Source organism: Nannobrachium achirus, assembly GCF_963921795.1.
Source record: "Nannobrachium achirus genome assembly, chromosome: 18".
Taxonomy (NCBI): Eukaryota; Metazoa; Chordata; class Actinopteri; order Myctophiformes; family Myctophidae; genus Nannobrachium; species Nannobrachium achirus.
The window spans coordinates 15,323,974-15,340,315 of NC_137825.1; the positions used below are offsets into that span (position 1 = coordinate 15,323,974).

Sequence of the window (16,342 nt, forward strand, 5' to 3'; positions counted from 1 at the left end):
GAATATTCTCTTAAACACTCTACCTAAAGTACTTTTGAATGTATTGTTTGTTACCCAATAACTTTCACATGGACATGTGTAGCGGGGGAAGCTGATATGCCAACTCCAGTAAAAGCTGTGAAACATATTGTAATGGTCAATGCACTTCACAATTCAATGGTTTAATACTTCACTTACTGAATGTTGTTTATATGTTGACTGTTTTTAAATGTTAATTGAGCAATGTTATTTCTTTCTGGTGGTTCATGAACTGGTAACCGATATTTACAAGCTCGTGATCTGGGAGTTTGAGGTCCGGCTATTTCACTGGCTTAACAACACACTTAAACACCAGCAATATAATGCACAAACGCAGCCAGTTTGATGTTATACCCTCTGCTCTGGCTGTTTGTGCAATGCATTGTGGGTATGATGAAAGCTGGTTTAGGAGCCACCACCTTTTTTTCCTATACTACTTCACCTTGGTATAGTATGAAAAGTTCAGAAAATAAAATATTTCAGATTGGACTAAGATCTTTTTATCCATAGATGTCCTGTACATTTTACATCTCTTCATTGCTCTTATCTATACAATTTCACACTTGCACAGGATCATAGCACATCTCAGAAAAATTATCATTTATTTATATTCGAACTATTGCATTTGCGTAAGCATTAAAAATATTCCACACACCACAATCTTTTACTTTTAATTCCTGACATTAATTATATTTGTAGTTAAATATATGCTCAGTTAAACCCGTCTTACAAGTAAATGGTTAGTTGATGAATCTCATGTGGTCAAACCCACAGTCCTATGACATCAATTCAAGTGAAGAAGGGTCTGAATCAAAAGTTAGCTGGGTTTTACCCATAGTTAAAGAGAACCAAGGTAAGCCTCTGATTGGCTGGGCTGTAACAGAAGTCTGTGGTTGTTTCAACTGATATCTGACAGATTTGTTGTCTTAAACCCAATCTATACAGTACTAATGACATGCCCAAAACGGGGACACAACGTTGGAAGTGATTAAGAGGCAGTGCTTAACGTTAATGTGCAGCAGACATTAGATGTACATCTAATCGACGGCCTACTGCAACGCTTAGTCCTTCTCGTGTCTGTGTTGTTGGTATGTGCATAAATGTTTGGTCTGTGCAGTAAAGATTGTCGGATGACATGCATTCCAGCTAAACAGAGGGGCATCTGTATAAAAGCAGCAGGGGATTTGTCAGAAAACCTTTGATAAAATCGGAATAACAATTCATTCCCTGTATAGTGGGAAATGTAATGGGGCTCCGCTTCTGTCCATGTTTCAAATGTCCAGACTTAAAAGCTCTTAAGTTAAGACCCCGCGAAATATTGATCAGGCACAAAGTCTTGGTCAAAGGACCCACTTCCGTGGGTTCGTTGCAATGTCACAGTGCCCCGTCTCACTTTTCCTTAAGGCAAATTTCTCTGCGGGATGGTTTTTGGTGGCACGTGTCCTGGGACTTGACACAATGTGTCGCTGTGTGCAGTTGATGGATGAAACCGTGAGACATCGGGTAGTGGCTCAGCTTGCAAGTCCTTGTGTAGGGTTCAGGACGGCGGATTGGCCTCGGGTCTCTGTATGATCCGTTTCTGGAGAAGGTTCCAGGCCTTGAGTACCTTGGAATCAAAGAGAACAGAGTAACATTAAATGTCACTGTGACAAGGCTGGACTATTTAACACTTAAGTTGCAGTGATTTTTTTCTCTTCAATGTCCCGCGATGCCATGGTCTCCATAGACTTCCATGTAATTTATAGTGCACGGATCGTGCACGGCTGCACGCCCATGCCTAGATGATGCACCACGTGTGTGCACACTGTTCACAGCTTTCAAACAAAAAAATCTGCTTGGAAATCCGTTCAGGCATTCATGATTTATCAGCCATTATGTTTTCTTCAGATGTAAACAAACATGGCTGCCATGTTTGAAAGAATGGGTTGGTATGGGGGTTAAACATGCAATTTCGCGATCGCGATCATGCCTAATACATTTCTGGAGGTCCAAAAAACTTTTTTTTCCTCAAAAACGGCCCAAACTCGGGAAACTCGGGGTTGGCACAGGGGTGGTACCTTTTCAAACTCGGGAAACTCGGGGTTGGCACCAGATGTGTTAACAAGCCAAATGGCAAGACGGGAAAGGGCGGAGAGGGGATGACGTGCAACAAAAAGCCTCTGGCCAGTTTCGAACCAAGGAGCCTTATTTATATGGCACCAGGCCGTAAACACTAGCTGGTTACGTGCCAAAGTGGCTGGTAGAGAAGACAAACTTATATATTACACTCAAAGCGTGGCAAGTGTTAAATGGCCCACACACAACAGATGGTGTGTTTTTCTGACCTGCTTCTGGGTGACATCAGGCTCCCACTGGGTGCAAAGCACCACGTTGGCGTGCTCCACCTGTTTGGCATTGGACCACTGGCTCTGTAGCCTCTTCACAGCATCCTCGCTGCTCACCCCATCCCTCTCAGTTATCCTCGACACCGCCTAGGAGGAAAAGGCCAAGATCTTTTCAAAAATTTCTGCTTTAGCAGAAGAGTCTACATACAGTAAATGTGATTGACATGGTGTGCACTATTGTCTATTCATTTTCACAATCAAAACATTCACTGGAAAGATTTCAAACGCTAGTTCATTTTCTCCCCCTTGAACTGCTCTGTTCTCGCATCCAGGGGAGAAATGTTTTTGCATTAGCCAGCTATCATCTTTAAAATAGAAACTTTCCAGTTGCTGTATAATTGGTATCTTGGCTTAATTAGCAGTTTTCATAGAATCCTTGCTTGTTTGCTTGGAGCAAAAAATAACCTTTTCTTTAATTGAGACGCTAATTTTTTTAATTTCTTAAATCAAATCAAATATTGAAACGTGAAGGTTTTAAAGCCTCTAGCAACAATATTTGAGTCAGTGCTGTATGTTAGATACTGTATTCTCTGACTAATTCACATATTGATCATGTTCACATCCTGGCCATTTTGCATGTTGAACTTGTATGAAATCCAAACGACAAGAGCTTAAGCTTAGCTGTGTTGATGCTGGTCTGACTGTACAAGAGGTGATTGCAGATATACGAGAGATCGACTTTTTCCTTGGCTGAGCCGGTGACACCCATGAGCTACAGAGCTAAAGCAGAATCATGCAAGCATGGAGGTTTGTTTACAGTACCTCCTCCTCTGGTATTAGGGTAACCCAGACCTCGTGGACCATGTCTGTCCAGCCAGCCTCCAGCAAGACGGCAGCATCCACAACACACACCTTTTTACCTGCACAGGGTAAGACCAGAGGTTACTTCTATCCTTGTACAGATTGTTCCGTGACATGGCTCTATTATGATCGGGAGGAAAATCCTGGGAGATTTTGGTTTGGGGGAAAAGCTCTCAAGTTTGATTTATACTTGGGTGCCAGAGTCGTGTACCAACAGCTCACAACTAGATGTGAGTGTGTAAATTAAGCACTACAGTCAGCCTGAGTGGCTCATGGATAAGATCCAAGTAATTGCAGACTAGTGTTTAAAGCCAATCACATACTGTAAAACAAGTTTGATTTTGACTTCACAAATTACAAATGCAGTCATTGTCACTGCACTATTTGAGGGTTTGGTTAATCAGCCTTTGTTTATGGTCGTAACATTGTGGAAGGTGAAGGATAATGGATTGAACTGTTTGTTTACCCACTGTCAGACAGATAACTAAAACATCTTTTGGTATTTAAAAAGCACGATATAAACTTGAGATATTATTAAAGCCTACCAGCTAGATTTTGAGTTTTCCAATGTCCCATATACAGTATGCAATGCAACATTCACAGTCCTACAAACAAATCTATAATTATACTCTGTCTTGTATAATGTGTGTAACAATGAAATTGTCTTGATAATACCTTCCTCTCTGGCCTGGTGGATTCTCTCCTTAACCAGAAGTGCAATCTCTGGCCACACAATGTCTGTCAATGCTTTTAACCGCTCCTGTAAAACAAGCAGAAGTCCTATTAGCCCAAATTCTTACACTACTGGTGTTGTAGCATAGAACAGTGGTTCTCAACCTTTTCAGGCCACGACCCCTAAAATAGTCATAATCTGGGGACCCCTGGGGACTCTGAGGCATTACATTTTGTGTAACACGGTTCTATGTGAAAATAGCAGATCTACTGTACATGATCACAACGCCTCGCGTTAATTTCTGCCTTTAATATTTGACAGTGACACTATGGCCAGTGTTTAATTTTTTAGTGCTATTAAAAGGGTCTTAAAAGGCCTTAAATTGTAACTTTAGAAATGTGCAGATACCCTCTATACACTTATACTGTATGTTGGTTTGTTTAGCTGTTGAGTGAGAAAACAGTGTTTCACATTAAGCTAATCATCTGGGGACCCCCCCCCCCCCCCCCCCCCCCAAATAATTTGGGGACCCCCCCCGGTTGAGAACCACTGACATAGAAAACAGGCTACTTGTGCTGATCACATTACCTTGTTACCAAAGACTTTCCTTCCTAGTGCACGTCTGTTTATGGTCTTGTCTTCATTCAGGATGTCTGAAAGCAAGAACAAATCCCCCAAGGATGGGCCAATATGTATATGAAATATATGTTTTTATTATGCATGGTGTATCCCCTTTAAACAGTTTTCACTAAATAATGGATAGTGATGACTGAAGAAGACAGGTTTTGATGAAAGGAAGTCGTCTCCCCACTTCTCCGCTCCCTCCACTGGCTCCCGGTTGCGGCCCGCACTGAATACAAAACACTGATGCTGACCTTCAAAGCAGCCAAAGGTACGGCTCCTCCATACCTCCAAAACCTGATCAACCCCTACAACCCCACCCGTTCACTCAGATCAGCCACACAGGGATGCTGACAGAACCCTCGCTAAAAACCCCAGGCCCCCAAACTGTGAATAAACTCCCTGTCACACTTAGAACTACAGACTCACTCCCTAGCTTCCGCCGTGGACTGAAGACTCACCTCTTCAGACTCCACCTAAACCCATAGCACTACTGTAACACTCCCCGTCCCTCAATGACCATATACAGTATGAAGCTAGATAGCATTTTTTAGGTTTTTTACTGATTAGGTGCATGGTCTACCTAATATTATTGTTTTTCTAGATTGATATTCCTATGCATTAGTTATATTGTTGTTGATGTACTGACATAGTATCTTATTATATTGATGTATTACCTGCTTATTGTAAATCGCTTTGGATTAAAAGAATCTACTAAATGTCTAAATTGTAATTGTAAATTGATAAACGCTCCACTACCTGAACCAAACTCCTCCAGAACCCGTTGGTAGGCGGCTGCCCCCGGCCGGTACGTCTCGTGGCCCAGCTGGTCGCTGTCGATGCGGACGGCACCCAGGGCCTCCAGGCGCCTGGCGATGGAGGTCTTCCCACTGCCGCTGCCTCCCGTCAGCCCGATGACGTACGGGACAGCAGGGAGATGGGTCCTGTCCTGGTCCAGGGGAGGGACGACAAAGGGACAGGTCACAGATTTTGAGTTAAACATGTAAGATGCTGTCCGAAGGGTGTGTTTCAGCAAGTTAACTACTGCAAAAATATATATATATATTGTATATAATATAATAACTGTGTGTCAACTTTGTCGTTTTAGTCGATTACACTCCATACCAGAATACTTTGATAGTATTTGGAATTCATCAATATCATTTATTTATAACCACTTAAAACGGACCAGAGTTGCACTGTACTCAGTGCGATCTTTTATGTATGGGCGGTTTTGCTAAAGCAGATAAAGTGGTATTATAATGTGAGGGACATCCAAATGCAGTCCTTAATTTATTCTAGATGCAAACAGGGACGTGCTCGCCATTGGGAAAAGCGGGACAACTCCCGAACGGCCAGTTCATTCCCGGCCGGTCCAGGCCGGTCATTAGGAAAAAAAAAAATTAAATGTCGGCCTTCGTTCCATTTTGGGGGCTGGGCGGCCAACCAAGTAAATCGTCACTGTCGGGCAGAAACCTTGTATCTCCAAGTTTCAAATGTGTACATTTTTTCGCAAAGTAAAGCTCTGCTTCATCAAACAGGGCCGTCGCACAAAAGTAGTGAAAACAGCAGATCTACAAGCGCACAACGCCTCGCAGTGCGAGGCGTTGTGTGCTTGTAGATCGGCTGTTTTCACTAGTTTAAATCATTTTTAAAATGGTTTTGGACATCCAAGGTTTCCACCCAACAACGACGAAATATAACTCATGTAATTGGCCCACTGGCTTGTCACTTGTCATGATCTGAAATGGCAAATCTTTGAGTAGCAGCAGCGCTATAGAGAGAGATCTCACTCTATAGCACGCAATGAGGGCCTCTAAAACTCTTTTTCCCGGGCTGAATCAGGGGCCCAGCACGTCCCTAGATGCAAAACACATTGTGGCTGGCAGGGCTTACTCCAGGCGGGGTGAGAAGCGTTCCCAGGAGACGGGAGCGCAGGCTGGATGAGCTGATCTTCTCCTCCTCTGTCTCTGTGTGGTGGGCGTCTTTCAGCAGATGGATCTCATGAACAACCAGGCCAGGCAAACCCTGGCACCAGGAGAACGCAACGCACAATGTGTCAGATATCCTCAGAAACCACATTTCTTCTTTTATTTCATCAATGAATTCCCTATTTTCAACTTTGTCGAATGACAGCTTTAGAATTATTCAAGCACACTGATGTTGATCCTGAAGTTCAAATGAGCCCACAAGAAATTGGATGGTCAGCCTAAAGAGCATTTCACTTACAGTCATTTGTACTTCAGATTAACTCTGTATTAATTAATACCTGTTGTTCACTTAACTGTTTCTTCCTGGCCTAGGTTAACTTAACCTTACAGTCGTTTCTCACACAAATAGTCAAGACTTTAAGTACCTAATCACAACGGCATGGAATGCAGTTTGGTGTGCTCAACACCACCACCCACAGCAAAGGATATTTGTAATCCTCTCTTTAACATAATATTTTTTGCAATGAGTTCCACTGTCGCACTGTAGCCCAGCTACGTTCAGTCCTGCTGTCTGTGCTAAAATAACTGGGTTTACAATTTTATAACCACGTTCTCCCACTCAGTTGGCTTCCAGACCTTTAACTATTGTTCTACAGCTATAAAAACTGTATGTGTGAAACTAGTTTCAAGGGACACTCAACGCATAATAAACACAGTTGTCTGACTATTGAATAGCCTTGTCTTGAAAATGGTGGCAGTCTGTAAGGAAGCCATCTGCACTGATCAAAAGTTTTTGTTTAATTAGTTGACCCCCATTACAAGCAGGAATTGTGTGAAAAGAGAAGGTGAGTGGAAATGTTTAAACAATGCTTTTTGTTAGCTTTGTAGATGTAGTTGAAGCCAGCTCAACTAATTGTAGCTTTGTAGATCTTGCAGCAGCTACAAACGTTGGGCGTCGCTTTGTTATCTTCCATTGGCTTCCAATGAAAATGAATGGCAGCCTGCAGCTCTGTCGCTGCCAGTGTGAAGAGCAGCATAAAGCTCAAAGAGTATGCTGACTAGGGCTGTCACGATTATGACATTTTACGTGACAATTAATTGCCACTTAATAATAATCGTGATTAATGTTTTAATTGTGTTTTCGGCATACATTTCTGTTTGGCTTGTAGGCTTTTGAAGTTGCACATGGCAGATATGACACATACTGTTAGCTAAATATACAAAGAAATGACTGACATATTTGACAATTCTAAAAGAAATATATATATTATTATTTTTTTATGCCTTGATTTCAACCCTGTACTGTAGCACTTTGAGATTCTTTTTGAATGTAAAGTGCGTTATAAATAAAATGCATTATTATTATATACTTAAAAAAGAACATTGATAGTGGAAATAGACTATCTACAAGCTCTTCTGTTTCTCTCTATTTCCTCTATTTTTGAAAATGTTTGAAAATATATGAAACATTTTCAACATGGAAACAATGAGATAATTGCGACTATGTCAAATAGTCGCGATTAGACGATTGCGTAATAATCGTGACGGGCCTAATGCCGACTTACATTCTCCAGGCGTCTCTTGTTGACGGCCTCGCCTCCCTTCCTGGTCTCCTCGCTGACCACGATGCACTGCAGCTCCGAGTCGACGATGGAGGTGCCGAAGGGGTCGTCGAGCGGCACGATCTCCACCCGCAGGGAGGGCCTGACGTCGTGCAGGAACTGCTGCAGCCTCTGCACCCGCAGTGGGTAGGGCTCGATCAACTCCTTCAGCACCTTCTCTGAGGCCAAGGAAGATGAGGAAGGAATGGAAACACGTGACCACCGTGCATGTGCCATGTCTGGCTATGAAGCTCACCATGGGTGCCAGAACTCGCACCGGAAGTGCGATAAAAATACATGTCAGTGAAGCGACTGCAGTTTTCCCAATGACCCTGAGTGCAACGGTGGGGGCCGATGGGCAATAGGCTTCCCACACTTCCCACGCCCCCAACCGTTGCGCTCAGGGTCGTTGGGAAAACCGCTGATCGTGTCAGTGAATGGAGCCGGCTTGATCAGCTCATGAACAAACCTGGAACAAAAAGTATTTATGAACTACTGAGTCATATAATCTGTTCAGGAATACAAAAGAAAACATACCAAAAGTATTTTTACAATCACTTGCTTTTTGATGTGCACAGTACATAATGAAATGATAATAACGGTAAATAATAATCGCTTCTGTCTCTGAAGTATCGCAAGATTTTGTTCCCAGACAGGAAACGGTGGATAGTCTCACGATACTTGGCACGTTTAGAAACATACTTTTTGCTCTTTAGATACTGCTATAAAAATGACACAGTGCACACATCGAAAATCCACAATGCACAAAAAAATGTGTGATATGCCTTCTTTTATTTTCCTGAGCTGAGTATGTTATAAAGGTCTCACTTTTTCATAAAAAGTGTTTGTTCATGAACTTCATGAGCTGCTGGGAGGCTGCTCCACAGTCTTCCACCAAACTTCCGGCTGCAGTTTGGCACCCATGGTGCGACGAATCTGCCGGTTGGAATTGCGAGATAGCGAAAGGGGTGTGGATGTCTTTACCTCTCTATTTACCTTGTCTGAGGCCAGGAAGGACGGGGAGGAGGAAAGGGGTAGTTAGAAGCAGCAGCTTTCTCTCATTTATCATGGTTTAGGTTGCAGTGTAGATGAATTTACACTGTGAATCCTTAGTTTAGACTTTAAAGAAAGTGCATATTTTGGGGGCATTAGTAAATGTACGGTCGTTCTATAATTGTTTTCCTACGAGTCACCCCCACAAGTGTGGCGTAATGACAAGATATGATTTGGTAATTAGATTAATACATCATCAAGGTGCTGGGATGTGACCACCATCAGACATTATGAAATACTAGAAGCTCAGCGTCTAGTCGGCGACCTGGCCAACTCGGAACAATGTAAATAGGGAATGAATGCCCCGCCCTTTAATGCAAACCCCATTATACCTGTTTTCATAGGACCCGTTTTGACCATCTGTCTGCCTGTGTCCATTTATGCCCATATATGGAGATATCTGTATCTGTCTGTCTGTCTGTCGGCGTCCATTTTATGTCCATATATGGAGATCACTGCAGTTATAGTTCTGGGTCCATTTTATGCCCATATATGGAGATATCTGTCTATCTGCGTCCATTTTATGCCCATATATGAAGTATCTGTCTGTGCCTCCAACTGTGTTGCAGACACAGTGCCGGTTCCCCCTTTAATGCAAACCTCATTATACCTGTTGTCATAGGACCCGTTTTGAACATCTGTTTGCCTGTGTCCATTTATGCCCATATATGGAGATATCTGTATCTGTCTGTCTGCGTCCATTTTATGCCCATATATGGAGATCTTTGACCATCTGTTTGCCTCTGTCCAGTTATGTCCATATATGGAGATATCTGTATCTGTCTGTCTGCAATCCATTTTATGCCCATATATGGGGGCATTCATTTTATGCCCATATATGGAGAACGCGCGTGCCCGTGGGACGAACGGTTCTCGAGATACGCGGATTACATACATACATACACACTCACAGAGATTTTTTGTTGACTCATGTGGCGTACGTGATGTCAGAGCCTTTTATGAAGTGATGTCACAATGAGTCAGAGCTTTCGCCGATTTCCTCCGGAACAGCCTGATGTCAACAATCAACCCCGCATAAGGAGATTCCGAACGTTTCGCGCCGGTTCGGGAAAACCGCGCGCCGGGTCGGGTCGAGACCCGGCACTGCACTCCGTGCCGCGGCGGGGAACGCGCAAGCCGAATCTGAAGCCGGTGGGACGAACGGTTCTCGAGATACGCGGATTACAGACACACAGAGACTTCTCGCATTTATAGATAGATGTAGATAAGATATTAACCTGATCTTTATTTTATTTTTATACAATGATGATAATTCTCATACTTCTGATATCTGGTGGCATTTTGTCCTGATATAAGTTAATATTTGTGTCATTAATATGACACTTTACATCACAATGTACGTACTACTGTATGTACTCAAATGGTCAATATATTGTGTAAAACAATGTATGATTGCAACAAACTGCAATCATACAGTAGCTATAAATAATGTAATCCTAGACCAGATAAAACATTACAATACTGCTGTCACTGGGTCCATTGCAATGTTCTTTCAGGCATTAACAGTGAAAAATGGAAAACATTAACCCATACAGGGCCAGATTTCCAAAATATGAATATGAATGTGCGCTTATAACGCCAGGAAATAGCTATTTTGTATCCCCCCAGACCACCTTAACCAGACCACCTTAACGAATGCACGTTCAGCATACCATACCACCAGATGACCACTAGAGACCACCATACACCATACACTGACATGGTCCCATGTTAAGCCTGTTTAAATCCACATAACAGGATGAGAAGCTGACTTGGTCCTCATTGACTTAACATGGACGGGCCGCCGGTCACCATTTCAGCTCAATACTGTTCAATTCGTGCTTGATCGTCTCAAACCACCATTGGTATGGGCATCGGGACGTATATAGATGCCACACAGAAAGTTTCAGAATCAAAATCCGACCTAGTGAAGCTACGTGAGGGTCGGATGGTTGCATTGAGGCTAACGCTAGCAGAGGCCTGTTGTCAACAGGAAGCCCTGGTTTAAAGGTGACGTCATAATCGTATCCTTTTTTTTCACGGTTTACGTGTGGACATTAGCTGAGGTAAGCTAACCATTTCGCTCCGTCTATAAACACATATTAAAAGCTTAAACAATGCTTTTATATAAAAGTCGCTCCGAGTCGCTCGGCACCAAACGCCATAGTGAACTAGTCGCTCGTAAAGTCGCCCGGCGCTAACTGAGTTAACAGGCTTGGGGTGCCATGAACAATCTAGGCAATAATTACCAACTGTCCTCCTATACATGACTAGTTTCTTGAGACAGACCGTTGGCACACAATCTTCCAATACTTGTGCATAACAGTCTTATTATAACCGGAAGCCCAGGCAATATGCTATGTAGCTTGCTGCTTAGAAGAAATTAAAATAACGTCATTTCAAAATGTGAACAGAAATTACAAGCAGATGACAGTTAGTACAGGACTCTCGGTAGCATTCAAAGACAGTTGACTAGCTTGAGAGACCATAACACCAGTAAGACTCCCTAATCGGGAGATAAGCGACCGTAGGTGGCTTATCTCCACAAATAGGGCAAAAATTTGTTTTGCCCAAATCTTCCTGATCCATGTTGATGACATGTAGACATGCTGTGTAGTGATATTCGTGATTTTAGGGCAAAAACTGTAGGAGCAGTGTCCAAAAATGTGTTTTTGGCGCTAGAATAGGGCCATGTGAGAAATGAGGGGTGGGATCTCCGCGTTGCCTTGGCGGACGAATAGGTACCGGCCCCGGCTCTCCCGGACGCTCCTAGCCCGAGGTACGGCATTTTATGTGCGCTGCAGTGGCAGGGGGTCCTCCACTGGGGGCGCCACCACTTTTGCATCCGTTCTGGAGCACCAGGAGTCGGTGGTCCCCGGGAATTCCCCGTGAGCAGCCCCGTTGGGGTGGTCATTTGGTCATTTTTGCACATTTGGTCATTTTTTACATCTGGGGGTCCCCCAGGGACCTGGGGGTCCCTGGGGCTCCGGGGGTCCTTGGAGGTTGTAGTTTGGCAGGCAAGGAGTGTGTGTGTAAAATCTGGCATGGATCGGGTCAACGGGTGCGGAGATATAAGCAGGGAAAAAGTGTGACGTGTGACGTGTGAGCACATTTGGTCATTTTTTACATCTGGGGGTCCCCCAGGGACCTGGGGGTCCCTGGGGCTCCGGGGGTCCTTGGAGGTTGTAGTTTGGCAGTCAAGGAGTGTGTGTGCAAAATTTGGCATGGATGGAGGCAACGGTTGTGGAGATATGAGCAGGGCAAAAGTGTGACTCACTGACTCACTCACTCACTGACAGACAGACAGACAGCCCGGGGAGGTTTTGGTAGTAAATGCGACCTACGGTCGAAATGACTGGTATCAAACTGGGTCAGTCTCACATCCTTAAAAGCTCAACTCGAGAAACCCCTGAAGAGACGGCTCTAATATGTCAGACAGACCATAAATAGTGATATCATGGGTTTGAATCTGGTTTAGTACTACATTCACCACCGGTCGTCTCTTTGCTCCACCTCCTCTTCCCCCCCCTCTCGCCTACAATAAACACTCACTTTTAAGCATCTCCTGGTCACACACCCCGATCAGGAACCTCCTGTTGGCCAGCAGGCAGGCGGTGTTGAGCAGCGTCTTGTGGGCTCCGTGCAGCCGGTCGAACGTCCCCCCCACCACCACGTCGCTGTAGGTCTCCAGGGGCTCCGCCCTCCGCCGCTGGTCCGTCGCCGAGCCCTCCTCCGTCTCCCGCTCCGCGCGCTCCTCCACCCCCTTCTGCAGCTCCTCCAGCCGCGGGTGGAGCAGCACCGAGGCCAGGCCGGGGCCGCACGTGTAACAGTGGCCGGCGTACCTCTGCAGACACTGGGCTACGAGCGGGGACTGGCCCGGGTCCTGCACGGGGAAGTCCGTCAGCACCACCTCCGGAGTAGGGATGGGACGATAATCGTTATTATCGTGATAAGAAACACTCACAATAAACGTATTGTGGAGATTTAAATTCATCGTGAAATGGTCCTCCGTCATGCACTGGGCTCAATTCACCTTTTATTTGCCGAGCTGCATTATCTGGTACCACTTAAACCCTCTGCAATTCGTAAAATGGACCTGGAAATAATGTACTTGATACAGTTTCACTCTCTACCAAATCTCTTTGTCAAAAATAGCCGATCTACGAGCTTGTAGATCTGCTATTTTTGGCAAATGTTCCAACCCAGGATAATGGATGTTGGGGATATTTTGATTATCGCGATAATATTGTAAATCGATATATGTCATATCACAATAATCGTGACATGACATTTTCACATCGCCCCATCCTTACCTCCGGGGAGTGAGAGAGGGCCTGCGGGGCGGGGAAGGGGCAGCCCTGGCCCGAGGAGGAGGAGGCGGCCGCCGCCACGGGCTGGGCGCGCACGTTGGTCAGGAGCACGCGCACGTCCAGGTGGCCGCACACGTCGGCCGCGTTGCTGTAGAGGCGCGAGATCAGGCCGGACAGGTCCACTACGGGGGGGATGAAGACGGGCCGCGGCGGGTTCCCCCCGGCGCCCAGGACGAGGCCCGGGTGCAGGTGGACGTACAGGGTGCGCTCCACCACCTGGGCGGCCGAGCTCAGCACTGGAGCGATGCGCAGGGGCAGCATGTGGAGGGGGGAGGTGAGCACCAGCAGCCCCGTGCTGAACATAGACATGGTGGGTGGGGCGTCACGAGCGCGCGGGTAACTGTACGTCACGCGCACCTCTCACTGGCTCTCTAGAGACGTCACTGTTAGAAGGGTAGAAGAGAAAAAAGAAAGTTTTGTGAAAACAATGTCAAAGGTAAAGGCAAGCTATCAGGCTGTCAACTTAGAACTAAGGTCAACGATGATTTTGCTGGTTTCGCTGGTCAACCATAATTACAGTATGTCCCAAAGGAATTGTATTATCTGTACAGGTGGCAGTGGCACTGGACAAGAATATTTCTGTGTAACTGTGATGATGAAGAGGTTAACACTATTACCCAAGACTTCACACTGTTCTATCATTGTTCTATCACAGTTTAGTATGTGAACGGTCACAGCTTGTCCGTATGTATCTCTGTCTATAACGCCACTGTGGTGTGTGTGTCAGAGGGTATGGGCACAAAAGGTTATTGATGTCAGATGTCACAGCATATTTCCATATACAGTACAATGATCATCATCTCCATATAACTGGTCCGATATACATCACTGGCCAGGGCGGGGCGAGGTCACATGTCACCATGAGGCCGGCGTCTTACTAGTTAAACTTCTTGCTATTGTTGAGATGAAGTTAAAGACAAGCGTGGTCACTGGTCTGACACCCGCTCTTCTGATATGACCGTAGCTATAGCTACATAACATGAGTAAGCTTTAGGCATTGGTCCTAATATTTAACTTTTTTTTTACATTATCAACAGCGTTTGCACTTTGAACTAGTCTATACCAGGCTCTGGTCGTCTATACATGAAAGGTGAAGGTTGTTTTTATTATTACCTTCTAATACACGTGTAACTAAGAAGTCGCTGTGGTCGTAGTTGCTGGACAATGCCTAGTAGGGGTGTAAGAATATAGTAACTGAATCGATTTTAATTTGCAATGATCTAATATATCGTTTGCAAAAGCAAAATAGTACCGTTTTGGCTTTGTAAAATGCAGATAATCGTTAGCGAATCGTTTTGCAAAGCAAATCATTTATTGTATGGAAACTAACTAAAATGAAAAAGAGGGGTCTAATAATTAGTCTACCTTTCCATTCCATATAGCTACTTTGGTGTATCAATAAATGTGTGTAATCTCTGTATTCATGACATGTCAAGGTGGCTTTGTCCATGTGTTGAAATATAACGTCCATGTATTTGCTAGATAATCACAGCGTTTAGGCTACTTCCATACTAGTTTTTACACGTTTTTACACAGATTTCTTTGCTAAATAGTTACTATATCGATTATAAATCATTGAACCGTATCGTATCGCACGAATGAACCAATATCGTCCATATATCGTGAACCATGTATCGTGATGAGTATCGTATTGCTGTTAAAATGTATCGTTACACCCCTAATATGTCTAACGTATGCGTCATCGTGCGACGGTATATCGCGAGCACGATCATAGCAGATCTGCAAGCTCACAGTCACAACGCGTCGATTGTAGATCTGCTATGTTCGTGCGAATCGTGCCGTTACGCAGGCACAAACCAGGTAAGTGTAATGATGATCTATCCCGGGTTTGTAGAACAACGAAGGTATTAAAACTCACCCGAGTTGGACAGAACGTGCCGTGCCGTGGCAGGATAGGAGTGCTTGATGTGGGGACGGTGAGCTCATTCACAGTGACAGACAGACAGTGAGTGGAGTGTTGACATTCAACAGAAAAGAAAACACCGCTACATGTTTGGTCAAGTCAACACAACAACTAGCCGTGGGACGCCATCTTGGAGGCGGGGCGACCGAAGCAGTGTCATGATCATGTTAAAGGGGTAGTTCAGGGGGGAAAGTAAGTGTGTGTGTGTGTGTGTGTGTGTGTGTGTGTGTGTGTGTGTGTGTGTGTGTGTGTGTGTGTGTGTGTGTGTGTGTGTGTGTGTGTGTGTGTGTGTGTGTGTGTGTTTTTCATGACAAGGACCCTCAAATTAATGTATTGTATTTGGCCTCTGACGACCCCTATTTGATATTTGTTTTTGTTACATAATTAGTGACCACCAAATACAAGTTGAGTAAACAGATTTTGATGTTATATTTGGGCTCATTTTGCTGGGGACTCCTTTCATAGACACAGGACCCTTCAGACGATGAACGACCTCAACCCCAGCCTGTGCAACTATCCTCCTGAACATCCTGTCAGGTGACACTGACAGGTCGACACCGGGCAGTGAGTATGGGCCAAGAGGGCGATAGCAAGAGAGTGCAAAAGACCCGTACTTCCCGTTTCTGCATGACGTAGGGGGGACGCCTTTTTAGGAGGCAGAAGCAGGTTGGAGTCTATTCATTTACAATGAGAGAGCTAACGTGAACACAGATCAAAATAATAGTTCAGAAGCTATAGTCACTGAACTAAATATTGGACCCGATCATCACAAGCCACATAATATTAACAAAATTGTCATACTAAAGTGGCTTTTTTCATCGACACAACAAAGGAGAAAATCAACTTTATTATTGCTCTTTAGCTGTCCCAGCAACACACTCTCGCGGGATCTATAGCACCAGTAAACAGGACGTGCGCGAGATTTGCAGTCAGAGCCGGCGCCCACTTAGGAGTCAATTTGTAGGA

General features: G+C 44.6%; 1 protein-coding gene across 1 annotated transcript; it reads right to left on the reverse strand.

Annotated features, from left to right (window-relative positions):
* Positions 1-603: 603 nt before the first annotated feature.
* Positions 604-15,471, reverse strand: LOC308303223 (bifunctional coenzyme A synthase-like). Its single transcript, XM_080747548.1, has 11 exons — positions 15,332-15,471; positions 13,396-13,835; positions 12,635-12,992; positions 7,994-8,208; positions 6,394-6,525; positions 5,257-5,446; positions 4,465-4,529; positions 3,879-3,963; positions 3,165-3,262; positions 2,343-2,489; positions 604-1,624 (listed from the first exon to the last, which is right to left on the reverse strand). The coding sequence occupies exons 2-11, from the start codon at positions 13,759-13,761 to the stop codon at positions 1,556-1,558; spliced, it is 1,725 nt and encodes a 574-aa protein (XP_080603674.1). The 5' UTR covers positions 13,762-13,835; positions 15,332-15,471; the 3' UTR covers positions 604-1,555.
* Between the last annotated feature and the right edge of the window lie 871 nt (positions 15,472-16,342).

Coding starts and splice junctions, on each gene's coding strand:
- LOC308303223 (XM_080747548.1), bottom strand. CDS start 13,761: ATGTCTATGTTCAGCACGGGGCTGCTGGTGCTCACCTCCCCCCTCCAC. Junction 12,993..13,395: donor CCCTCTCTCACTCCCCGGAG/GTAAGGATGGGG, acceptor CCTACTCCGGAG/GTGGTGCTGACGGACTTCCC. Junction 6,526..7,993: donor ACAAGAGACGCCTGGAGAAT/GTAAGTCGGCAT, acceptor TCCTGGTGCCAG/GGTTTGCCTGGCCTGGTTGT.